The 26,870-nt window shown below is 46.9% G+C and overlaps 1 protein-coding gene across 1 annotated transcript; it reads right to left on the bottom strand.

The window, feature by feature from the left end:
- Positions 1 to 1,948: 1,948 nt before the first annotated feature.
- TUBB (tubulin beta class I) lies at positions 1,949 to 19,263 on the bottom strand. Its single transcript, XM_033141594.1, has 4 exons — positions 19,113 to 19,263; positions 6,465 to 6,573; positions 4,503 to 4,613; positions 1,949 to 3,270 (listed from the first exon to the last, which is right to left on the bottom strand). The coding sequence occupies exons 1-4, from the start codon at positions 19,167 to 19,169 to the stop codon at positions 2,213 to 2,215; spliced, it is 1,335 nt and encodes a 444-aa protein (XP_032997485.1). The 5' UTR covers positions 19,170 to 19,263; the 3' UTR covers positions 1,949 to 2,212.
- Between the last annotated feature and the right edge of the window lie 7,607 nt (positions 19,264 to 26,870).

The following is a 26,870-nucleotide window of genomic DNA, read 5'->3' as shown; positions in this document are numbered from 1 at the left end:
TGGTACTATTTTCAACCCTTTCAGGTACACCACTTCTAAAATGCACGTTGCTAAACGCACTTGCAATGTGTTAAACTTCCTTTATATCGAGAGATGGCAAACCTGTGGGGACAACCCAGTGTTGCACTCTAAACTCCCATCAACCCCTGCAAGTATGGCCCATGGTCGGGGGGGAAATAGGAATTAACACATAACAGTTGCAGCTTCCACACTCCTGCTATATGGGATAAATGAATGGGTTTTCTCTCAAGCCTCATTTCATGATAAACAAGCAAAAATAGGTTGGTTTGTTTTTAAGTTACTGTGCAAGGATGAGGGTCTGCAGAGGGACAGTGATGACACTTAACACCAAAAGGAAAACATAAGAAACCCTTTTATTTGTTCACAAGACAACTTTTCAATATGAAAAAGCAGGGATTTATTTATTTTTCCTTTAAAAAAAGAGTAAGATGAGGCAGGGAGGAAATGAGTGAGGAGCGAAAGGGAAGAGAAAAAGATGCTGAGGCAACAAGCAGGAGATTGAAAAAGCCAGGCTTCGTGGTGGCAGTGTGACTTTTCAGATGTATAACCCTGTTTAGGCAGATTCAGAACTAGATGTCCCTTTCCACTGGCTCAATGATCCCTTGGAACAATATGCCTCCCTTAGCTAATTCCTACAGGTTGGATACTACCTTTAGAAGATAGACTGATCTACATCAACAGCAGAGGCTTTAAAAAATATCGGACATTTGACTATTCTCATGGATAGAGCTCACTGAAAGAAACCCTAATTCAGTTCCTCTTTCCTAATGCAGTTTCTCTTCCCCCCCAACCACCCAAAACATTCAAACATGGCATCTCCCAGCCCCTTTTCGGATAGACCTTTCTCCCATCTGCTCTATGTGTGGTGGTCATTGCTGTCCTTTTAAGTGCTAACCTCCATCACTCCTAACTGATCTTTAGTCTTACTTCTAACTTTTACAACTGAGCAAAAGTTGTGTTCAGGCCCAGACAAATCAGCAATGTCTCAATCTCTGCCTCAAACCTTTGGTAGGGGTCCAAGCCTCAAATGTTATTCATGTCAAAAAAAGTGCGCTTTGCTCTTTCTCCTATAGCTCCAGGGCTTTTGAGAAGCCAAGGCAAGTTCTAATAAAATAGTTTGAAGGTCAGGCTTTTGGACGACGTCACATTTGGCAAAATCGGGGGGAGAGGGAAAGAAACTTTTTTGGCTTTCACACCAGTTTTGGCTGACTTCACAAACAAGAATGAGATCACAAATATCCAGAGGCGCAGACCCCGGAGAAATGAAGATGCAGAAGCCTGGCATGCCAAGTGTTTTTATACTGCAGGCATACCATATAGGTAAAGACATCTGACCCGGTGGTTCCTCCAAAGAGAACTTGCATTTTGTTCCCCTGGTCAACAAATGCCTTCTACATTAATATTGGCTGCTTTAAGATGTTCCAGGGGCAGATTTTTCAGAAACAAACATATAGGGAAGTCCACACAATCTTTAGAGACCACCCCCCCCCCCACTACTGGGGTAGGAATCCACTAGACTTCAAACCATTTAAACACCCATTCTGCAGGCTACCCCAAAACTCAACTTCCTATTAGCAAATGCACTCTGAAACCATTGGCCTGTGGCTCAGATTAACAGGTTATTGTTTTCTAATAAAGCCAGATTGGACAGACAGACAGACAGAAAGAAATAAACTTGCCTTTCAGGAACATGCTTTTTAAGTCAGCTACCTTTCTACTTTTACCGGGAATGGGTCCCCGTGTCAGAACTGATCCAACATCCTCTCACACCCTTTTGCAATTAAAAGGTTCTGAGCCTTGTGGCTTCTTAACAGCTCGCTTGATTTTAACTGTGGTAATCAGGGAAAGGGTCTGCTTATCCTGGAAACCAAACATCACTAAGTGACCAAATATAATCATGGATAGACAGAACCTCTTCTGTCTTTTTCAGCCGCTCTCAAGGGACTCTCTAAGCAGCCGTTTCACTGTTAAATCGGCCACAGGCTGTTCCCACCACTGAGAAGAAATGCAGAGTGCAGGCAAGGTTAAAATGGGGAGACTGGCCCATTAAGAGATGCAGGAAGGGGTTGACAGGCTTGAGAGGAAGGAAAAAGAAACAGAACGTGGAGATGCAGGGTTTTTTTTAATTTTTATTTTTGTGCGGATTTATTTACTTTTTTGTTTTGTTTTTCGAACTGCCAGCAGACTCGCCTCAAGCTTCCTCCTCGGCCTCTTCGCCGAAATCCTCTTCTTCCTCCGCCGTGGCGTCTTGGTACTGCTGGTACTCGGACACCAGGTCGTTCATGTTGCTCTCGGCCTCTGTGAACTCCATCTCATCCATGCCCTCGCCCGTGTACCAGTGGAGGAAGGCCTTGCGCCGGAACATGGCTGTGAACTGCTCGGAGATGCGCTTGAAGAGCTCCTGGATGGCCGTGCTGTTGCCGATGAAAGTGACCGCCATCTTGAGGCCTCGGGGAGGGATGTCGCAGACGGCTGTCTTGACGTTGTTGGGGATCCACTCCACGAAGTAGCTGCTGTTCTTGTTCTGCACGTTCAGCATCTGCTCGTCCACCTCCTTCATGGACATGCGGCCGCGGAAAACAGCTGCCACCGTCAGGTAGCGCCCGTGGCGGGGGTCGCAGGCCGCCATCATGTTCTTGGCATCAAAGACCTGCTGCGTCAGCTCGGGCACCGTCAGGGCACGGTACTGCTGGCTGCCACGGCTGGTCAAGGGGGCGAAGCCGGGCATGAAGAAGTGGAGGCGGGGGAACGGGACCATGTTGACCGCCAGCTTGCGGAGGTCGGCGTTCAGTTGCCCGGGGAAGCGGAGGCAGGTGGTGACGCCGCTCATGGTGGCCGAGACGAGGTGGTTCAGGTCGCCGTAGGTGGGCGTGGTGAGCTTGAGGGTGCGGAAGCAGATGTCGTAGAGCGCCTCGTTGTCGATGCAGTAGGTCTCGTCCGTGTTCTCCACCAGCTGGTGCACAGAGAGGGTGGCGTTGTACGGCTCCACCACGGTGTCGGAGACCTTGGGAGATGGCACCACGCTGAAGGTGTTCATAATGCGGTCGGGGTATTCCTCGCGGATCTTGCTGATCAGAAGCGTGCCCATCCCGGAGCCGGTGCCGCCGCCCAAGGAGTGGGTCAGCTGGAAACCCTGAAGGCAGTCGCAGCTCTCCGCTTCCTTCCTGACCACGTCCAGGACAGAATCCACCAGCTCAGCACCTTCTGTGTAGTGGCCTTTGGCCCAGTTGTTGCCAGCTCCGCTCTGGCCTGTAGGAGGCAGGAGAAGATGGGGAGAAACAGTGAAGCTTGGGCTAAGCTGGCTCATTCTCACACCACACCACCATCGTTCACATTCAATGTGTCTCCCTGAACTTAAAACTAGGTACCTTGGTTTTCGAACAGCTTAGTTCTTGAACGTTTTGGCCCCCCGAACGCTGCAAACCCAGAAGTGACTGCTCCAGTTTGCAAACTATTTTTGGTAGCCGAACGTCCGGCGGGGGTATGATTGGCTGCAGGACCTTCCTGCAGCCAACCAGGCCGCGCTTTGGTTTCCGAATGTTTTGGAAGTCGAACAGACTTCGGGAACGGATTCCGTTCGATTTCCAAGGTAGAACTGTAAATCCTCTAGCCCCTCAGTAGCAAGGGACAACTCTCTTGTGCAACCTGTTTTAAGAAAACCAACCCAATTCAGCTCATTTGCATCTTCTGCTTGGATAAGGCGAAAAAGTTTGCTACATGAATATGGCCCGAAAAGGGGGAAAGCTAGTGATTATGGACTGTTGGGACTTTGCAAAAGTTGGAAGGACAAACCAATCCAACCAATGCGAGGAAGTGATATGAGATGCAGCTCAAAGGGGCTATATCCACAAGGAATGATGTGTCACCATGGGGGGCCTTACTCCTCTACAGCATTGGAGGGGGGATCTTGGTGCCTACCATCTCCGACCGCTGCCCATGCTTATCGAGAGTTGGGAGTCCAACAACTTTTGGAAGACCGCAAGTTTCCCCCAGGCTTGCCCTAGATGCGCTGCTCAGACCATTGGTAAGTCTTTTAGAGGCGAGGCTTAACGTCATTTAAAATGCTGGTTTGGGCACCGTGCTTTTGGGCAGCTCAGAGATGGCCAACTGCCTACAAAAACTGTGTACGCAGCAGCGCTTCCCTTGCCAGGCTGATTACAGGGGGAAGAGAACATGTGGTGAGAAATGGCTCCTTGGCATCACTCCCTGCTACTCTCAAAGCCTGGTGTCTCTTACGCACAACTTGCAAAAGAAAGTAACAGAAGCAGAAGAGGAACTGTGGCATTTCCAGTCTCCCTGAAACTGGCCGAAAGTGCACACCCACACCTTCTCAATGTGAGCAACCTATTCTTCTCCTTTCCACGATAAAGAAGGCCAACCCAACTAGTTTGTTTGCCGTCCTGCCGTCCACACACACACACACACACACCCTTCCCTCCCAACTACAGATAGAAACAGCAAAGATTGGGACTGCATCTTACCAAACACGAAGTTGTCTGGTCTGAAGATCTGACCGAAAGGTCCAGACCTCACGGAGTCCATAGTTCCTGGTTCCAGGTCAACCAAGATGGCGCGAGGGACGTATTTGCCACCTGGGAGAAAGAAGGGCAAAGGATACCTGAGAAAGAGCCCTGCGGTTCCCCATCCATGGCCCCTTCCATAAAAGAAACCATGTTGCTAGCTTCATATCCGTTCAAGTCAAATGCAAGCTTTTTAATGGTGCTCAGGTTTCTCAGTAGAACAGAATAGTAAGTCACCAAGGAGCTTTGAGAAGGAAAGTACCGTATTTTTCACTCCATAAGACGCACCTAGTTTTTAAGAGGAGGAATGGGGGAAAGCCCTGTTTTTTGAGGATCAGCTGAAAGTGGTGCAGCTTTTTTTGCAAAGGGAAAAGCCCTGTTTTTATGGGGTTCAACTCACAGTTCTGCAGCTTCTAGTCCTACAGCCATTTCTAGTTTCCAGACAGATAATCTAATCAGCCAGTCACATGTTGCTGGGGAAACAAACAGCCTCCCTCTGCATTCAACAATGGAGGCCTGGGCAAGGGGGCGGTGCTGGAAAGTGAGCCTTATCTCTCTCCCGATCACTTGCTCAACAGCTGTTCAGCGGCTTCCTTTCAATACCCCTTCTCTCTTTGTAAAAAAAAAAGAACACGGTCTGCTTTTGGCCCCTAGGCAATTCGGCTCCAGGGACCATGCATTCACTCCATAAGACACACAGACATTTCTCCTTACTTTTTAGGAGGAAAAAAGTGCGTCTTATGGAGCAAAAAATACGGTACATTAGAATACAAGCACATTCCAGCTGTTTGCAAGAGACACTTTGGACAGGGAACAAATGTGTGCCGAGGCTGACGACACGGCTTGAAGGCTCATTTGAACCCATTTGAGCTCAAGGATGCTTCATCTATTTTACTGCCTGCACATAGGGATAGCCTCCCATATAGATCCCTAGTATCAAGGGTTGAAAAACAAAGCAAAAGGAAGGGAGTAGATGAAGAGTGCAGCACCAAATACAAGAGAGGCAAGCAGCAAAATGGCACTGGAAAGTGTATGGAGCTTTTGAGTCATTTCCCCTGCTCATTCTGGTGGAAGCCTCCCTTGTGGTCCCTAAAATTCTGTTGGTTGGGTTATTCTGGTCCAGCAACACCTTTCCGAGTTCCATTTTGAGGCTTGCCCTCCCTGCCCTCAGCAGTTGTTAATGAGCTAGGAGCTTGCATTTAAATTACAGTGGTACCTCTAGTTACGAACTTAATTCGTTCCGGAGGTCCGTTCTTAACCTGAAACTGTTCTTAACTAGAGGCGTGCTTTTGCTAATGGGGCCTCTTGCTGCTGCTGTGCCACCGGCACACAATTTCCGTTCTCATCCTGGGGCAAAGTTCTCAACTCGAGGTAACTCTTCCAGGTACCTGAAGAAGTGTGCATGCACACGAAAGCTCATACCAAGAACAAACTTAGTTGGTCTCTAAGGTGCTACTGGAAGGATTTTTTTCTATTTTTTATTTTGTTTTGACTATGGCAGACCAACACGGCTACCTACCTGTAACTGGAACCTCTTCCAGGTTAGCGGAGTTTGTAACCTGAAGCGTTTGTAACCTGAGGCGTTTGTAACTCGAGGTACCACTCTATTATTTTTTAAAGCTAACACAATGAAAGATGTAATTCTCTAAAGACTGAAAAGGTGGCACCAAGAAAGTTCTGGCAGTATGACCCTGAAATGCACAGATCCAGTATACACGCCTTCACACTTGGGAAACTTTCCATATTCCCTTTTCCTACTTATACCTAGGACAGAAGGCGTAATAAAGAGAAGAAATGGTAAGGGAGCCAGGAAAAAAGGCTGGTTATTCAGATACCGAGTTACACACGCTATTTGCGAAAGTAACTTAGTGAACCAAAATGTTCCAGAACACCTTGGGGGTGGGGGAAGAGATGAACACTCACCTGTGGCTTCATTGTAGTAAACACTGATGCGGTCGAGCTGTAGGTCACTATCGCCGTGGTAGGTTCCAGTGGGGTCGATCCCATGTTCATCACTAATCACCTCCCAGAACTGCAGGGAATAAGAAGGAAAGGAAGATTCAAGTTAATGGCTGTGGACACACCCCAATCATGGAACCAGCACCACGTGACCACAAGACACCAGGAAATCAGTTCTTGCTAAGGCAACACAAGCCTGAAGCCACATCAAGACTGGGTTAATGCAATGCGCTCTACCCAGGGCTGTCTTTAATGCACCTTCAGAAGCAGCAAGCGTCCAGAATGCACCAGCTAGGATGTTTAGCAGGACCATCCTGCCATGTTGCCACTGGTTGCCATTTCACTCACTGACACAATTCAAAGAGGCGATTTATCTAAACGGATTGGGCCCAGGAGACCAGTGGGATCTCCTCCTATGCTACCCAGCCTACTCTACCAAGATCAGGAGAGAAGAAGAAGAAGAAGAGTTTGGATTTGATATCCCGCTTTTCACTACCCGAAGGAGTCTCAAAGCGGCTAACATTCTCCTTTCCCTTCCTCCCCCACAACAAACACTCTGTGAGGTGAGTGGGGCTGAGAGACTCCAGAGAAGTGTGACTAGCCCAAGGTCACCCAGCAGCTGCATGTGGAGGAGGGCCTTCCACTTAAGATTCGAGACACAGTTGAGGACAATGACAATCACAAGAAGAAGAAGAAGAAGAAGAGTTTGGATTTGATATCCCGCTTTTCACTACCCGAAGGAGTCTCAAAGCGGCTAACATTCTCCTTTCCCTTCCTCCCCCACAACAAACACTCTGTGAGGTGAGTGGGGCTGAGAGACTTCAGAGAAGTGTGACTAGCCCAAGGTCACCCAGCAGCTGCATGTGGAGGAGTGCAGACACGAACCCGGTTCCCCAGATTACGAGTCTGCCGCTCCTAACCACTACACCAAACTGGCTCTCTCCATGATATTGGTGCAGGCACTAAAAAGGCCCTACACCAAAGAGGCAGGGCCTTTTTAGTGCCTGCACCAATATCATGGAAGACTGCCCTGCGCAGCATGACTAGCCTTCCCTGGTTGCTTTTCACCCGTTTGTAAACATGGGAGCACTGTGCAACTGATTGCTGTACGTGTGCAGCACCCACAAGAGTTTCTCCACTTTGCGAATGCGCCCACAGGCCCAAAATGGTTAGCAACCCCATTCTTCTAAAAACAACAAAACTTTAATGACAAAAGGTTGTAGTCCCAATTGACAGGAACGTACCACTCTTCATCTAGCAGCTGTGCTCTACTGCACAGCGGCTGCTCAGTGGTGAGAGGAGTGGACTTTGCACATGCTCAAGAGCTACTCGTGACCACCTCAGGCTGTTCCAGGTCGAACCAACACACTGAAATCTACTTCCGTGGCCCTATGTCAGCTGAAATCAAGACCTGGAATACAGATTTGGGAAAAGCAGAAATACGAGTGGGAGAGAGAGAGAGAGAGAAAATGCTAGACTACTTCCACACTACCTTAAAAGGAGCATCTCCGCTCCTCTCCCCCATCCAGTCATCTTAAAGGAGAGACTGTTCATATCTCCCTCGGAGGCAGATGGGCTGACTCAGCAGCTGCAGCAGCCAACACAAGCACTGCCTTGTTTCCCCGGATGGCAGGCCATGGGGGCAGGGGAATGACTTTTAGCTGCAGCTCAGTAGTGCCCATTGGTCAAGAAAAAGTAAACACCCTTCTCAAGAGAAACTAATGGGGCACAAACTTCATAATCAGAGCCTCTGTCTCACACATACCCTGAAAGCAGCACTCCCAATATATCCTCCTCCCTATTTTACTCAGTTACGGTTCACTCCTAAGTGTTCTTTCACCCTCACTCCCAGAAGCCCTTGCTCCATTGCTAGGAATCAGCGGGACGCCATTTTGATTTAAAGCAAAAATGGGGCCCCAGATGTCATTGGACTACAATTCCCATAAGCTCCACTCAGCTTAAGTCAATGGTTAAGGGGTGGTGGGAATTGTAGTCCAACACCACGTAACGACCCAGGGATCGAAGAACGTTGCTCCAAACCATAATTACAAACTCTTGCCTTGTGAAATCCACCAGACCGATGGTTTCACATTGAAGAGGGCAGTGTCTCTTCACAGTACTGGTCCAGCCTATTAAAGTGCATTGTTGTCTCAAGAACAAGTGGTTTCCAACAGCTGAGGCGACCTCCATCTTGAGCCATCGCCCATCCTCAGTAACAGAGGCAATTCTGATCAGGGGTCATATTTAACAAGGGATGGGGGAGGGCTTTTCTGCAGCGGCCCTACATCTCCCCAACACTACCAGCTGTGATCTGACAGGCCCCAATACTTCAGAAGAGCCTTTTTGTCTGCTTTTTCTTCAGCTGTGGTCCAAATGATGGTTTTCCTTGTATTTTTGGCTGAATGTTTGTTGCTTATTTTCACTTGCTTTATCAATTTTGTTGTCATACTGTATTGTAACTGCACACAAACTTCAGAGCATCCACCCCACCCCACCCCGCTTTAAAAGCAGTACAGTGGTACCTCTGGTTAAGTACGTAATTCGTTCCGGAGGTCCGTTCTTAACCGGAAACTGTTCTTAACCTGAAGCACCACTTTAGCTAATGGGGCCTCCCGCTGCCGCCGCACCACCAGAGCACGATTTCTGTTCTTATTCTGAAGCAAAGTTCTTAACCTGAAGTGTTATTTCTGGGTTAGCGGAGTCTGTAACCTGAAGCGTATGTAACCTGAGGTACCACTGTATTGAAGTATTTTAAATGGATAAACATGATGCTGGACTAACCAACTTCATCCCCCCCCCAAAAAAATGTCACAGCTAAGGGGACTCTTCTCGGCAGCCAGCCCTAGAACCACATTCATGGCCTGCCATGCAGTGCAAGTTCAGTGCAAGTTATGCTAGTGTTGGGGGGGGGGGTTGTTAAAAAGATTATTAAATTACCTCACGTGACATCTTGCCTAGCAATTTCCAAGTGGTTTACTGGCGTTTTGAAAGCCGCTAACATACCCAACACTCCCCTGCGGTTTCAAATTGCAGAGAAAGCTTGGTTGTGGGTGGACAACTCATCTTTTTAGGGAAACTTGATCCACCCATTACTCTGAACTTTGGGGGAAACCAACTTTTCCTCAAAGCACAGCTCGAAAACCCCTGCCATTAGTCTCGCTCCACTCGACTTCCTGGTCTTGAAAGAGTTTTAATTGATTGCATTTGAAGATAATAAACTTGAGCACTTTGGATAGTTTCTCTCCCGCTCCTCAGAATTTGTAGCAAGCAATTGCAGTAATAAAATTAAGAGTATTATATACCTAACAGACAAATGCATTTGGGTCCTATAACAGGAGGGTGAGAGAGACGCAATAAAGAGCAGCAGGAGGGAAATGGATCAGTATTGTATTAATATCAGAAAGGGGAAGTGAGATTAAAGGGAACCAGCAGAGGGCCTTCTCGGTAGTGGCACCCACCCTGTGCACCCTGTCAGATAAACAAGTATCTGACTTTTAGAAGGCAGCTATGTTTAGAGATGGCAGCTATGTTTAGAGATGTTTTTAATGTTTGATGTTTTATTGGGTGGGGTATTAATATATGGGTGGGGTATTAATATAATAATAATAATAATAATAATAATAATAATAATAATAATAATAATAGTAATAATAATAATAATAATAATAATTTCCAAAATGGCAGAAGGCCTTGATTGGGGTGGGGAAGGGTCTTGATTGGGAAGGAGAAGAACAAGAGACAAGTTTTCCTTAGCCCCCTGATTTTGTGTTGCCACAGACCATGGCAAGTTTTTGTAACGCGCTGCTCCAAAACACCATTGCTGCGTACCTGCCCCCCTCACCCACCCCCACAGCGAAAGCTGGCAATCAGGAAATACTTTGCGGGCCTACTGAGCCACCAGCCTAGCTCCCGATTTAAATCTTTAAATCCTCGACATGCGGACATTAAATATAACCCCGTCAAGAGTGCAAGCCACCTGCTGCTGTTGAGGTTCTAACAAGGTGCATGTGTTTGAGACACACACTTCTGGGTGTTGCACGCCTGCCAACATGACTACACTCCAGACACCTCCATCCCCATTAACCTAAGCGGGCAGACTCCCCACCCACCCACCCTTCAGATGCCTCTTCCGGCCCCTTCCCCCAGCCCCAGGGTCTTCAGGCCAGCTGCTTCGAACATGAGCAAGGTCTCTCACACATGCCAATAAGCTTTCAACTGCATGGACTGGACAGATGGCAAAGGACTGAGGTTAAGCTGCTTGTATCCGGCCTTTGTGGATCAATTCCCCAGCGGGGTGTGTGGGTGTGGATTAGAGCTCCTTCTGGAAGTCCCAAACAGGAGAGAAGAATTAGTTGAGGGAGCCCAATTAGACCCAGGGAAGGAAAACAGATATACCCCAAGGCCAACATGAATGAAATAAAAGACGTTTCCACTGGTGGCGGGGGGCAGGTTAAGACCAGGAGAGAGAGAAACAAAAGGTATCTTGTGAATTAAGATAGCGAGCAAAGGCCAAACACTGGGACAAGCCAAGGGCTCTGGACCTCTGCTAACCAGTGCAAGCAGCAACACAGGTTTCCGTCAGCTACTCAGACATTCAAGACTAGGCAGCTGAGATACATAAGCGGAGCCCCCGCTGCTGTTCATGAAAACTACAGTGTGCTATTTGCCTGCATCTCCGCTAGCTGCTGTTTTTTTTTAATGGGTCTGTAAAACACCCAGAGAACCAGGTTGTCTGGGTAGTACATAAATGCAACAGATATATATATATGCATGGGGTTACTTTATCCTGCAATAAGGTTTGGAATCTGACAGGGACAGGAGGAAATTTGGCAGTGATAAATTAATCTCCCTCACTGCCTGGTGCCTTTCCCCCCTAGTCCAGATAAGAGCAGGAGCTATAGGGTGATGCAAGAAGGCATTGGAAACTCAGCTGTCTATCCTGAACAAGGTTTCCTCTAATCCTGGAATAGAAGCCTGGAGGTAGAGCCCTACAGAACCACTGAGATGTTAGTCTGTGATCACGGCAGGTGATGGCGTCATGACCCATCAACCCCTAAGATTGATCCTCACTTTATCCATCGAACAGGAGGACTTGCCCCCTTGCCTAAGCTTGCCATGTTGGAGAAGAGAGCAGAGTTCATTGAGGATCCGGGAGACAAACTCTATGCAAATTATATGCAAATTCGTGTGTGTGTGTGTGTTTGTCACACATATACACAGAGCCCACATCCCTCAGGGAGGCCCTTCACTTCTACAGAAATCAAATCCAGCGGGGAAAGGGTTACTATACAGCCCCATCTGTCCATCCCCTGTGATGAATGGGGAGGGAGGCCCCTTAAGCTGCCACAGGAATCCATCTCATGGCCTGGGGAAAACAGAACTCCATTTTTCCATTTCTGAGGACACACACCCCTCCCCATCACCTCTCTTTAGGCCACAGCTGTGGGTGGTTGGACAAAACATTCCACACATTTTTCAGCGCCAGGGTAATGGTTGACTGGAGGGACACGGACTGCCCAAACCACCCTTACACACACACACACACACACACACACACACATGCCCCCCAAGGGACTCTCTCGGAAGACAGCTGCTCGGAAGGAAAGGATAACTAAGAAGGCGAACACAGCAGATCTTAACTCTGCCCTGGAAAAAATTTAAACAGCGCTACCGAAGTTCAAGGGACTTTCACCCTGTGTGAAATCTAGTTACCCAACGTTGATGAAGGGAGACATCTTCTAGGTTCTTCCCACAGAGCACAAAGGACTTTTAAATCCTGGGGGACATTCACAAGATTGCTGCCTGTTTCTACTCAAGAGCAGTAAGGCAGCCAGGAGCTCTGCACAAGACTTCTTTGGCCGACTAAGAGCATACAACTTCCAGGAGCGTACAACTACAGAGGGAGAGCAGCCACAGTGGTCAATAGCCACTGGTAGCCTTTAACCTCCACAAATTTGCCTAATCCTCTTTTGAAACCATCCAGTTGGTTTCATAGTTTAATGATGCGGTGTGAAGCACCTGCTGTCCTGAATCCTTCACCATCCAGCTTCATTGCATGTCCATGGGTTCTACTACTTTCTCCGTGTCAAAAGTTGTCTCCTTATGCACCTCAGTTGCAATCTGGTTTGCCTGTGAAGCAGATTATGGGGGGGGGGGGCTTCTGGAGGAGCCTCTCTTGCCGCTCACACTGGGAAGAAGGGAGTCGAGAGAGAATTAATGCAAAGTAGAATCATGGCAACTGCAGGTGTGTAAAGGCATTTTTTTCAGCCTCTCTCTAGCTCCCTCCTCAAAAACGGGGGAGGATTAGAGTACCAAACTACCTAACTTTCAGGACAATTAAGGGACGCCGAGATAATTTATGTAAAGTGCTATGCGATCACGCAGCACTATCTCGTAAACGTGGCTGTTCTAATCTTTTAAGAGCAGCATTATATGCCCATGTTTTGAGATCACTCCCATATAGGTTAATATTTAACATTAACTGCAATTTTGCTCTAGTAGGTAGATTAAGACCTACGGTTATGTAAGCACCTGCTATGTGTATCAGCTACTGCTATTGGGAGATTAAAGTTGTCATAAAGAGTCCTCATGTGATCAAGCGACAAGGCCGCTGCATGCTTGCAGGAATCTCACAGGGATCTACATCAAAAAGACTATTTTAAATATTTCAGGCTCCACCGTTATGAACAAGAGCAAACTGGCAGGGGTTTGTTTAGGAGCAGGGCAGGCTATGTTCTCGTACTGCATACAAATAATTATCAGGAACCCGTTTCCCAGAGCACCTCAGATGATGCACTGTGAAAATATCCATGGCTCTGTGTTATTCCTTCCCCAAAAAAGGCATTAGCCCTACTAAGGCAATGCTCAGTGCACTAGCAGATTTATATATCCTAAGAGGGACCTGCATTCCTCATTCCTTCTTGCTTTAATATCTGAAACGGAACAAAATTTGTAGAAGGGAGTTTATGGCGTGTTAGGGGATGCTTGCACTACCCAAAGCCATTATTGGGTTTTATATGGCTTACACCGCCACTGGTTGCTTCAAAGAATCATGGGGCATGGCTGTAGTTGGTTCAATCCCTTGGAATCTCCAAGGAAGGCTAGGAAAAGATCCCCTCTCTTAAATCCTGGAGAGCTTCTGCCCATCCATGCAGAGGATCCTGAGCTAGATGAGGCAATGCTCCCATCCAGTCGGAGGCAGCTTCCTTTGTTCCCATGGGAATTGTGTTTTATGGTGCTCAGAATCCAATTAGCGTCTTCCCCAACCAGCCTCTCATGTTTCAAGTTCCTAGTATGGGTGCAGCCTTAAGTCAGATGGCTGCGGCTGATGTGACCTGCAGTCCAACAGCACAACTGGAGGACACAAAAGCAAATAAAAGCTGCCCTGAGGTTAAGGTGGAACAGTGCAGACATGACAGGCTGCGGCCTAGTCGCGTCCCCCCCAAACACCGTTCAGGGACAGGTATATCCTGTAGGGGAAAAGGAGTGAAGAACAGAAGTTAACCACTAATCAACAGACCATCTATACTCACAGACAACTTAAATATTGTCTTATCGTTGACTGGAGTGGTTGGGTGGTTCAGGGAAGAGAGGGACAGTACACAGAAAATGAATTTTGTTGTGACCAAAAATGTTCTCAAAGCAGGGGAGGGGAACCGCAGGCCTGGCAGTGGGAAGGGGGGAGGCTAAAATGCATGCTAATCTTTTATTTTCTTAACTCATTCCATCATGAAGACCAGTCAGAAAAGTAATGCTATTTCTACCACTGCTGCAGGAAGTTGTACTTCAATTCGAAAACATCCGCTATCTTCTTTAGAGAATTCCCTCCCCAAGATAGCAGAAACTCACAATCGCTTCAAACATTTTGAATTTTAGACGTACATCTAAAACGTAACATGGGAGAGAAATCTAACTTGGTATACAATAATCTCTTAGCTGAATTCAGAGCCGGAGCTGAGTGGCCAACATTGGTTAAGTTAGAAAACGAGGCAACCAAACAAACTCTGTGACCCTACAGCTCCCCTCTTCGAATGCCCTATTGAAGTTACCAAGGCTGCATTTACACTTTACCTTTAAAGCGAATTCTTCCCCTCAAAGAATTCTGGGCACTGTAGTTTTTTCAGGGTTGACTGGAATTGTCACTCTGTGTGGAGTTAACTACAGAGCCCAGAATTCTTTGAGGGCCAGCGTGTCCTTTAAAGGTAGTGCAAGTCACACCAAACTGAAACATTTAACACCCTTGTAAAACATATTTTTTTTAAAAAACCCACAAAAAGCTAACTTGAAACTAAGCTACTTTTTGTTTTACAATAATCTCTCAAGTTTATCTGTACTTTATGGCCAGGCTTGCTTGTTTAAATGGAGAAAGTTTAAAAAAAAAGATCTGTTCAAAAGATCTGACAGCTTATGTCACCTTACAATTTGTCCCACTTGAGGGCTCTGGCCTCGTTTTTGTCTTGACAGCTACGCCAAGGCATAGCCAAAGCAACTCTGGACGCCTGTATGTGCCATTTGCTGGCCAAACACACCCAAGGCACTGCAGAGCCATGAATTTTTAAATACACCAGAGGTGGGGGCAGACTCTCTTGGTCTGGCTTCACCCCACTGCAGATATATATATATATATATATATATATATATATATATATATGCGCCAAGCTAAGCACCTACTGGATTTGGCAGCTCTAAGAGGTTCCAGAGTATGTAGCTCTGGTAGGAAGCTTTTGCTCAAAGGAAATGGAGGGGGGGGCACGTTCCAAAAATCAATCTTCCTCATATTGTAGAGAGATATGGCAACAATGCACCCGAGGAGTTATTCCTCTCAGCTGTGGGAGACAGAACACACACTCTCTTTTTTTATTCATCAGGTACCAGCAGAGATGCGCAAACACACCCTCCTGCATACGAAAGCATGTGCCGCAATGTAGGTCATGCAGAGGTGAGCTGGGTGGGGCACCTGGGAAATTGCAGGCAATGGCTTAGGTGCATCTTCAAGCAATATCATAAAAGCGGTAGCATTTTACTCAGCAGCTGAGTATTCAGGTAATGGGACCACCATCCCCTAGTATGAAAGATTTCTATAGTATTTTATAAGCCCAGCGCACAGGAAGAAGGCTGGTTAATCAGATTCTCTTTCTCTCTCCCCAACAAAGATCTACACCAAACTGGATGGCTCTTACCTGCAATTGCAAGTTTATGCCCGCGACCTCAATCTGTGTGTGTTTTAAAATATATCATTTTTAACCAGACACAAGTCAGTTTATAACCTTCCCAAGCTACAACTTTACTGACATCCCACCACATTCTAATAAGAGCAAGTGTGGTTTGCAGGTCAGGTTTAACCCCCCCTGCCCCCTCCCTTAATGCCATCCTTTAATACATCTGGGTTTGGTGGCTCTTCCTCACCCCCCCCCCATATTAAAAACCTGCCTTCTGCCCATCACGATGTGTATAGAGATGTCTCTGTGATCTCCCCTAAGGGTCCCTGTTTAAAAGTCATGCACACACATCCAGTCTCACAAAATGCAAGCATTTGACCAGTGTAAAATCCACCCACACTGATCTGGCCCCTTCCAATTCTACGATTCTATGGAAGAGAATTAAGCAGGCAAAGCTCCAGAAATATTGCCCCTCATTTAAGGTGATAAAATGTGGGAGGAAATCATTCCTTTGTGAAATGTAGATTGACATAGTAATATGCAAGCTTTGGACTGCAACACACACACACACACACACACAAACTTGCTCAAGTGGAGAAGCGTCTTGTGAAAAACCAAAGCTTGCATAGTTCTTTTACAACAACCAAACTCTTGACAAGATGTCCTTTATTTCTTTTACCCCTTTTGTACTAGGGAAGCGCATCAGATACCCCGATTCCTTCATTTAAAGATGTGCCTCACAATTGCTCTGCACCATTTTGATTGTAATTTACACCAGATAGAAAGTGAGCACTGGAAAATATTTACTATTTCCAGTGAAATGAATGTAGGGGTCCTGCTTTGCACAGAAGTGAAAATCCAAAATTCCCCTTTATTTTATTTGCATTGTGGGGAAGGGGGGCAAGCAGCCGACCACAGGGTGCCCTTCCATTGTTCCCAGCTCTGCTGTAAGGGACACACCTTAAGAGCTGTCACATCTTGCAGGTCCTGCCTAGCATACAAATAAGACGGGCTATCCCCCAAATCTGCATACCCAGTACTACAGAGTGTTTTTTTGTTTTGTTTTGATAGTATGGCTTGAAGCCCAGCTCAAGTTGACCAGGCTCCCCCCCCCCCTTTTCTTTTTGCTTGGAAGACACTCTTACTACTCAAGCCAGCAAAAAGGGAGAGAGAAAGAGAGATGTATCTTGATGCTCCGGACAGATGGGAGAAACCACAAGATTGCTACGTTTTTTAGGTCACACACACATGCTCAATCTTGGTTTCTGCAGCAAGTAGTGCTAGAGAGAATGCTACAACCCCTCCCTTTGCTAGAGAGAGACCCACCCACCCAACCAGACAGCAGCAGCCATTACAGGCACAAAGGACCGAGAGGAAAGTGGTGTCGTGGCTACGAGACAAGAGTCATCCATTCCAAGGCAATTGCAATAATCGGAGGGGAGAGAAGCTGCCCGGGAGCCTCGACACGGGGAGGGAAAAGAGGCTGGGGGAGGAAGAATCAATGAGCACCCAGAAATTTAAAGTGGGGGGGGGGGAGAGGAGAGGAAATCCGCCAGCCCTCCAGCCATGTGCTCCCGAGCCTGCCTCGCAGACAAAGAAGGTGGAAGATGGTGGGCGTGCCGTTTGGCGCCAGAAATGGCATTTGCTCAGCAGAAAACGGGAAAGAGCGCGTGGGGGGGGGGATGGAGAAGGGGAAAGGCGGAAAACCCTAGTTTCTTTTTTAGGTCAATGAAATAACAAGATACCAAGAATCCAAACCGTTCTCCGCAACATTTGACGGGCCATTGTTGCAACAAAATCACAACAGAGACCTCGCGGTTCTTTTCTCCCATTTTTCCCCCCAAACAAAAGGATACTCTCTCTGACTGCGCCGGGTGGGGGAGGGGAAAGATCAGCTCCCACGTTTTCACATTTCCTCGGTCCGAATACGAGGGTGGGAGAGGCAGAAACGTAGTGGGGCATTTACACCACAAACTCTAGAGCTCCCCCCCCCACTTGAATCTGGGGGTGGGAAAAGCACCCTCCCAAATCTAAGATTACAACGAAGCTGTTGCATTGACCGATGGGTCCCGGCTTTGCGGCCAGTAACCTACTTTGCTACTAAATACTGTAGCAGCTTCTTAAAAATGCACCCGGGATCGAGTTTCGGCCCCTCTGTTTTTACATCACTAACAAGTGTCGGTTTTGTTTTTTAAAGCCATTTTCTCGAGAGCGCAGCGGAGGGGCTTTTTGTTAAGCAAACAAAAACCAACCCTCAAATATATTTATTTTTAAAGCAGAATCGTGGCTCGAGCCGCCCAAAGCCAGAAGGAAGCCGGGGTGTGGCGGGCGAGCGGAGAGGGAAGCGGACAACCGCGTGGTTGGCGCTAATCTGGTCCATTCCGTTGCAAGGAAGACAAACCGTATCTTTGCGCCTTGCACTTTAAGGAGCGGGCAGAGCTGAGCCTGGTTCAATTACGCGGGGGGGGGGGTCTTTTAGTGGGGAGGGGAGTCAAGCCCTCTTGCTGGAGTTACCCCCCCCCCTTTCTCCAGCTGTGTCATGCGCGTTTTTATCTCCCCACGCCTACCGATCGTTCGAGACCGTTGCCCCCTACGCTGCCGCTTTTTTTAACCTCCGGGAAAAAAAATCTTCCCATTCCCACCCACTGTCCCTTTAGGTTAAATGATAAATGCATGCATATTTGTGCATTTTATTCGGCCAATTGCCACCCCAGGTTGAGAACATGAAAACACGGTCGCGAATGGAGCAGCCCGGGCTTTTGCTCCCCGCCTCCTCTTTCCCCTCCAAAAAAATTCAAATCGCACCTTCGTACCGCAGCCGATTTGGCGCTTAAATCTACACGCAACGTTAGACGGACAGATCAACTGGCGCGCTCGCTCGTCCAAACCCACCACGCCGAGCGAGCGGGAATGGGGCAGGAGGAGATAATACAGTACAGCTTTTCTGGTTGACTCATCCGCCGAAGAGTCTAATCCCGTTAATTTTAAATCGCAGCATTTATTACGGGAGGACGGCTCTCCCCTCTTCCTTATTTCAGAGGAAGATCATTATTTTTATTTTATTTTTTAACCCACACACCAGTAAACATTGCTAGCTTTATAAAGCAAGCCCAAAGGTAGACACAAGATACCCTCCCACCCAAATCCTTTTCACCCGGACAATGGCTTCGCCTACAGGCAGCCAATGCGCTTTCTAGAGAACCGAAAGAATCGAAAAATCGGACTATATTTAGCAATGGCCACACGCTGGAAACAAAAAGAAAAAAAAAGGTCAGAGACTCCTGCTACTGCCCTTATTTTAAAATTAAGTGCGCCGACGTACAAAGCGAAAGATTATGCCACCGTGGCAAGTACTTTAACCCGTTCTACCCCGCTGCACCCCTCCCCTAAATAGTATCTGTTGCATTCACGCGAGAAATATATATATATATATATTTATTTATGAATTCCTCACCTTAGCACCGATCTGGTTACCACATTGCCCAGCTTGAATGTGGACGATTTCCCTCATTTTGCTTGGATTTTTTTTTAAAAAATCACTTCCCCACACTTTTAGCTTGTACGCTTAAAAAAGACCGCACTGGGACAACGCCGCTTTTTGCTTTCTCTTATTTTTTTTAGACACAGAACGTTGGGGAGCTCAAGGTTCTCTTCTCCGAACGCGGCGGCGGAGGCTGAACGTTCTAAAGAGGTTGGCGAGGTAGGCTGGGTAAAGCCAGACAAAGCTTTTATAAAGTAGCGGGCGGCCCGCGCTCCGATTGGCCGAAAAGGCCCAGGGACGCCGAGCTGATTGGATGGCAGCGACAAGAGACACGTGGTGGAAGGAGGGGGAAGGCCAGGAGCTGGGTGTGGCGGCTGATGGGTGTGGCGAAGGGGGATGTTGGGAGTTGCGATTTTCCTTTTGTTGTGACAAAATGGGGAGTAAGGGGGCCGCTATCGAGAGGTCTTGGGGCCGGAATGATGGCGGGTGGTGCACATATAGTATGTATATTGATGCGCACACCCTAGAATGCCGGAGCATGTCTGTGATGTAATACTGATTATAGACGGTTTGCAAAATTGGCCACCCAATGGAGGGCAGAATTTCATGCAGTCGCCTCCAGGAATGAAGGGGAGTCATTCATTTGCAGTATACTTAAAAGCATGCAAGCCATGCAGATGTTGCGCTGCATCAGCCGCAGCCGGCATGACCAATGGTTAGGGAAGAGGAGAGCTGTTCGGAGGACCACTCAGCTCCCCATTCCCCGGTCGCACTCAGTGACAGCTATTGTGAGTGATAAATTGCTCCCTGTCAGAGGCTTGAGAATCAAGTTTTCTCTATTCCTGGGTAGCTTTGTCCTGGTGTATTTATTTGCAAAATTAAAAAATATTAATGTAGTACCAGAATGTGTGTGTGTGTGTATTCACCATGACAGTAAACGGGATAAATCCACTATATCTATATCTATATCTATAATAAGATTACATCCATGCACGGAGTTTGAAAAATATCACAAGTCAGTAGATCAGCCTAATATAATTGGATCACCCTGCAGAGAAAGCCTGGGAGAACAAAGGAGTTTTAAGCAGGCAACTAAATGCCAGGACTGGTGGTTCATTGGGAGTGCATTCTGAAGGGCATGTAGAGGTGTACCAAGCTGTGACCGAAATGTTAAGAATTGGCATTTTTTATAAAGCAATAACATCTATTGGCAGGTTTGGGTGTGTTTTATTAGCAGATTGTTCAGTCTTTGTGCAATATGTTAAATATTTTGATGGACAGATTGCAAATTTGGTGCTGTTTCATTACAATGTTACCAGTGTGCTTTGACTGAATTAATAAGATAATGTTGCTATATCTTATGCGTTTTTTCCCTTTGTGAGGCGTGGTTTGCTGTGGGAAAGTAGCATACTGTACAAATGAAACCAATGTTTTAATTTTATGTTTGAATCGCTGAGTTGTTTTAACAGGGTTCTTAAATTTACATTTTAATTATGGGCGTTTATATTTTAATGTGTCATTGCTTATGATACCTGTAAACCACTTAGAAGCCTATTTTGACAACATTAATTAAGAGGAATAATACAATAATAATTATGAGGACCCCTTAATAAAATATTCAAGCCCCGCCCCTGACTCCTCCCTGCCACCCCCCAGGGACCCTAAAGAACCAGCAGCTAAAGGGGGCTAGCCTCCCTCTACCAGGGTTGCCATATTTCAGAAAATAAAAACCAGGACACCCCGGAAGTTGTTGAGCTTTTTTAAGGAAGACCCCCCATAATTTGAGGACCGGCTGATGTTTATGCAGAAGTAAATGGTATTGGTTTTAGTATGACTTACTTTCATAGCTGTCAACTTTTCTCTTTTTTTTAAGGGAAATTCCCTTATTCCGAATAGTATTCCTCGCAAGAAAAGGGAAAAGTTGACAGCTATGCTTACTTTCCATGTAAGAGTGCTGAGGACTGCTGCATCACTTGTCCGACCTTCCTGGCTTTCCATGAACTCTGCTCTCTGGCCAGCCACAATGAGCGGCCAGTCTTCCTCCCAACTTAGATGCTGCAAATGTGGGCGCTGGAGACCTGTCTGGGGTGCCTTGGCCACACAGGCCCCAACTACCGGTAGGAAACCCCTGTCTCGCCAGCCTTGGGCAGCACTCAGGTCGACAGATCACCCCATGATTGGATGCAATTCCATTCAAACGATATAATTTAAAAAAAAAAAATCATTCCAGTAGCACCTTAGAGACCAACTAAGTTGGAAGACAGGGGTGCCTGGCGTGCTCTGGTCCATGGGGACACGAAGAGTCGGACATGACTAAACAACAACAACAACGTTTGTTCTAGGTCTGAGCTTTCGTGAGCTCATACCTAGAACAAACTTAGTTGGTCTCTAAGGTGCTACTGCAAGGATATTTTTTTATTTTTTATTTTGTTTTGGCTACGGTAGACCAACACGGCTACCTACCTGTAATTCAAACAGTAGTTATGATTCCTGAATTTGCATCTACACATGTAAAAAAGCATCTGCAAATATTATGTGATTGGGTGTCTTCTCTCTGATTGTGGTGCATCTTCGTGTGGCTATCCTACAGCTGCACAATACAGCATTTATGAACACAAGTGGAAAGTGTCTCTGCTAAGCTCATCTCCGTCTTCTGCCGCCACAGCCACATCAGCTTCTTTGTTCGGCCTTTTCTCTTAGCTCTCTTTTATGGTTTGCCTCAAGGTCAAGGCTCCCGAGCTCATTTTCAAAAGCACTTCCCTCAGTGCTAGCCTGAAATGGGGTCGAAAGACCAGTGCCATCTGCCCTGTGCTAAAGGCAGGGCTGGCCCACTCGTGTGACAAGGTGAGGTGACTGCCTAAGGCGGCAAAATTCACAGGGGCAGCACATCCCAATGCCAATCTTTATTCAGGGCCGGCCCACCCAAGAGACAAGGTGAGGCGATTGCCTCAGGTGGCAGGATCCACTGGGGCAGCAGTGATTCCTGATGCCAATCTCCCCCCTGCCTTGCTTCTGTTGTAGATCATCCCTCACCCTTTCTTCCATGCTGGGGAGGGGAGCGCCATTTCGGGGTCTGCCTCAGGTGCCAACATGTCTTGGGCCCACCCTGGCTAGAGTCTCACTGTACCATTCAGACACCAGCTTGAGTGGGCTAGTGGGCCAGATATGGCCTGCAGGCTGCAACTTCTCGTACCCCCTTCTTGTGGTGTTGATGGAGAAAGTCACTTCTTCCAGGCTAACTCCAGACTCAAATTTCTTCCTGTATTATTTTCTCCCTTGTTTCTCCTTATGACCTTATCCATCACTTCCTCTCTGCTCTACAGGTGAAACTCAAAAAATTAGAATATCGTGGAAAAGTCCATTTATGTAAGCAATTGTTTTCATTAGCTACTGGAGTTTAATATATGAGATAGACTCATGACATGCAAAGCGAGATATGTCAAGCCTTTATTTGTTAAAATTGTGGTGATTATGGCATACTGATGAAAACCCCAAAGTTGAAATTGTTGATTTGGGGTTCTCATCAGCTGTACGCCATAATCATCACAATTATAACAAATAAAGGCTTGACATATCTCGCTTTGCATGTCACGAGTCTATCTCATATATTAGTTTCACCTTTTAAGTTGAGTTACAGGTAGGTAGCCGTGTTGGTTTGCCATAGTCAAAACAAAATAAAATAAAAAAATCCTTCCAGTAGCACCTTAGAGACCAACTAAGTTGAACAAACTTAGTTGGTCTCTAAGGTGCTACTGGAAGGAATTTTTAATTTTATTTTAAGTTGAATTACTGAAAGAAACAAACCTTTCCACGATATTCTAATTCTTCGAGTTTCACCTGTAGTTTCCCTTTGTTTCCTTCTCCAGGGGACTTTTCATCAGGCTGTTCCTCCTCCTTCCCATGTCCTTTGCAGAAGCTTTCCTTGAGACACACAACTGGCTCCATCTTCCCGGCACCTCCACTGCTATCCTCATTATTCACATGGGAGTAGCTGGCTTCCTCCAAACCCTGAATGTTGAATGGGTTCACTGGAGGTGGAACAGATGAAGCCATGGGCATAGCCAAGGGGGGCAAGGGAGGGGCAGCTGCGCTGCCCCCCATCAATGAAAATCAATAAAAAATGCATAGCAAACTGAGGTTCTGTCCCCCCTAACAAAGGCATGGCTGCACTCATGGATGAAGCTGGTTTATGGTAAGTCAGGTGTCTGGATCATCTAGCCCAGTAATGGGGATTAACCTCAGGGCCAGAGGCCAAATGTGGTCCTCCAAGAATCTCTACCTGGCTTTGTACTCCAAGCACTTCACTGCCACACCCAGCTCCACATCATCTGCTTCCTGAGATGGCCACCGCACTTTGCCTAATAGCACATTGCATTAACATCCATGGCACTTGCGCCTGAATAATTTAGGCACAACGCTGCGTCCATCCTGTTTGACTGGGCTTTTAACAGCCATTAGGATTCATCAGCTGGGACTGCCTTCTCTATCGCGGCTTCCGGTATTTAGTATTTACTCAGCTGAATCGTAACTGGATTTCTTTTGTATGCCATCTTTAGGACACTTTTACACTGCCATTAAGAAAGCAATGCTCAATAAATTAGGGTTCCCATATTTCAAACAGTGAAGATCCATTTTTGAGCTATTTTCTATGGGAAATCGGCAAAAATGGCACTGCCAACATGGGCTGCCATACGTCCAGGTTATTTCTGGACATTTCTCTCTCTCTCTCTCTCTCACACACACACACACACAATTTCCGTCTGGACACTGCTGCCAACCGCAGTATTCCGGATATGTCTGGGGATTTCTGGATGTACGGCAAGCCTAAAAAATTAAGCACCCTTAAGGCAGGAGGGAAGGCGTTCTTTAAACGTCTTCAGGTCACTGGGAAGGGGAGGAGTTATGAAGCTCTGTTTGCCAGGTCAAGCCTTGGCATCTCAACCCACACTCTGAAAAAGGATCAGGTAGCAGACAATGGGAGAGACATTTGTCTGGTCAAATGGACAAATGGTCCAATTCCAAGGAAGATGGCTTTGCATCAGGGGTGGGGAAACTGTGGTCCTCTGGATGCTGCTGGACTACAATTTGCGTATTCCCTCACCATTGACCATGGGGAAAGTGTGGGGAACGTTTGTGCGACACACCTACCCACTGCAGCCAACACATTTAACGTATCCGCGACACACAGTTTGGAAAGCTCTGCTGTAGGGTCACTGATTCCCCAACTCTGCTTTGTATGCAGCCAGGTTTAGTAGCTGTTCTCAGTGGCGTAGCGAGGGCGGGGCGTAGGGGTCGGGGAGCCCCGTGTTCCAGGGGAGGGGGTTGACACTTGGGCTAGTCTTACCCCGCCCCGCCGGCAGGCCCTGAGCAAGCCGCGGAGCGAGGCCGCTCCGCCCTGCGGCCCGTCCAGGGCCCACCCACCAGCGCCGCTATGGGGCTGCCACGCATGATCGGCAGCTCGTGGGCCGCTCCCGCGCGTGAAAAGCAGCACGGCCTTACGCCCGCTGCTCGCGCTCAGCCCCACTAACCGCCGATCACTCAGTGGCTCGTAAGGTCGCCGCGGGAGTTTTAGTTTAATTTTAGTGTATCGAGTTCAATGTCCCAAGTTCAAGCTTCAAGTTCAATGTCCTGATCTTTAAAAAAACAAAAACAAAAAAAACACCAAACCAAAATTATTGCGCAAAATTCAACTCTCAAAACTGACCTAGGTGCTCAGATCCCCAAGCGGTTTACTCATGTCCAAATAAGCGCAAAGAAATGGTTTTTGTCTTCACTCCACCTCCAAAAAACTGACCTTATAAAATAATATTAAATAAGATCCAAGCCAAGTCTTCTATCCAGGTTTTTTTTTAACGCTATTTAATCCTTTGGTATTAAACAGTCATAAGCGGGGGTGGGGTGGGGTGGATAATTAAAGTAAAAGTCAAACAGGGATCCTCTCTTATATTTGTGGAATGTTCCCAGGCAGAGTAAAATCATCCACGGTTTGGGATGGACTTCCCTTTTCACATCCAAATTAATCCAAATATTAATGCAAAGGGGTTTCTTCAGCGTTGCAGGCTTTTTTTTTTCTTTTGGAGCGGCAACCACCACTGTCGGCTGGAGCTTGAGGCCTTTCTTCACTGGGTTCCGTTAGATCCTTTGCTCCTGCACCTTTCAGAGCAGGTGGGGATCGCAAGAGAGCTCGCTTCTCGAGCAGCAGGTCCCCGAAGATCCCAAAGTGATCCCCTTTGGGGGTTTTTTTAGGGGTACGCAACAGCCTTTGCGCTTCCCCTAACCCCTCGCGAAGACTGTCGGAGATATCCAAAGAATAGCAAGGAGATATCCAAAGGACTGTCGGAGATATCCAAAGAATAGCAAGGAGAGACAAGAGGGCCTTTCTAAACGAGCAATGCAAAGAAATAGAGGAAAATAACAGAATGGGAAAAACCAGAGATTTATTCAAGAAAATTGGAGATATGAAAGGAACATTTCGTACAAAGATTACCACAATTAAGGACAAAAGTGGAAAGGACCTAACAGAAGCAGAAGACATCAAGAAGAGGTGGCAAGAATACACAGAGGAATTATACCAGGAAGATATGGAGGTCTCATACACCCCAGGAAATGTGGTTGCTGACCTTGAGCCAGACATCCTGGAGAGTGAAGTCAAATGGGCCTTAGAAAGCCTTGCTAACAACAAGGCCAGTGGAAGTGATGATATTCCAGCTGAACTATTTAAAATTTTAAAAGAGGATGCTGTTAAGGTGCTGCACTCAATATGCCAGCAAGTTTGGAAAACTCAGCAGTGGCCAGAGGATTGGAGAAGATCAGTCTACATCCCAATCCCAAAGAAGGGCAGTGCCAAAGAATGCTCCAACTACCGCACAATTGCACTCATTTCACACGCTAGCAAGGTTATGCTTAAAATTCTACAAGGCAGGCTTAAGCAGTATGTGGACCGAGAACTCCCAGAAGTGCAAGCTGGATTTCGAAGGGGCAGAGGAACCAGAGACCAAATTGCAAACATGCGCTGGATTATGGAGAAAGCCAGAGAGTTCCAGAAAAACATCTACTTCTGCTTCATTGATTATGCAAAAGCATTTGACTGTGTCGACCACAGCAAACTATGGCAAGTTCTTAAAGAAATGGGAGTGCCGGATCACCTCATTTGCCTCCTGAGAAATCTCTATGTGGGACAAGAAGCTACAGTTAGAACTGGATATGGAACAACTGATTGGTTCAAAATTGGGAAAGGAGTACGACAAGGCTGTATATTGTCTCCCTGCTTATTTAACTTATATGCAGAATACATCATGCGAAAGGCTGGACTGGATGAATCCCCAACTGGAATTAAGATTGCCGGAAAAAATATCAACAACCTCAGATATGCTGATGATACTACCTTGATGGCAGAAAGTGAGGAAGAATTGAAGAACCTTTTAATGAGGGTGAAAGAAGAGAGCGCAAAATATGGTCTGAACCTCAACATCAAAAAAACTAAGATCATGGCCACTGGTCCCATCACCTCCTGGCAAATAGAAGGGGAAGAAATGGAGGCAGTGAGAGATTTCACTTTCTTGGGTTCCATGATCACTGCAGATGGTGACAGCAGTCACGAAATTAGAAGACGCCTGCTTCTTGGGAGAAAAGCAATGACAAACCTAGACAGCATCTTAAAAAGCAAAGACATCACCTTGCCAACAAAAGTCCGTATAGTTAAAGCTATGGTTTTCCCAGTAGTAATGTACG

This window comes from Lacerta agilis, chromosome 2 (genome assembly GCF_009819535.1).
Source record: "Lacerta agilis isolate rLacAgi1 chromosome 2, rLacAgi1.pri, whole genome shotgun sequence".
Taxonomy (NCBI): domain Eukaryota; kingdom Metazoa; phylum Chordata; class Lepidosauria; order Squamata; family Lacertidae; genus Lacerta; species Lacerta agilis.
The sequence above is the reverse complement of the archived record's forward strand: the minus strand, read 5'-3'. Positions and strand labels throughout refer to the sequence as shown.

Bases quoted from the DNA above. Each gene is read 5' to 3' on its own strand.
- TUBB (XM_033141594.1), bottom strand. From the start codon at position 19,169: ATGAGGGAAATCGTCCACATTCAAGCTGGGCAATGTGGTAACCAGATC. The intron at 6,574-19,112 runs GTGAGGAATTCA...TATTCCCTGCAG, and splicing joins GTAACCAGATCGGTGCTAAG to TTCTGGGAGGTGATTAGTGA. The intron at 3,271-4,502 runs GTAAGATGCAGT...TGCCTCCTACAG, and splicing joins ACCAGACAACTTCGTGTTTG to GCCAGAGCGGAGCTGGCAAC.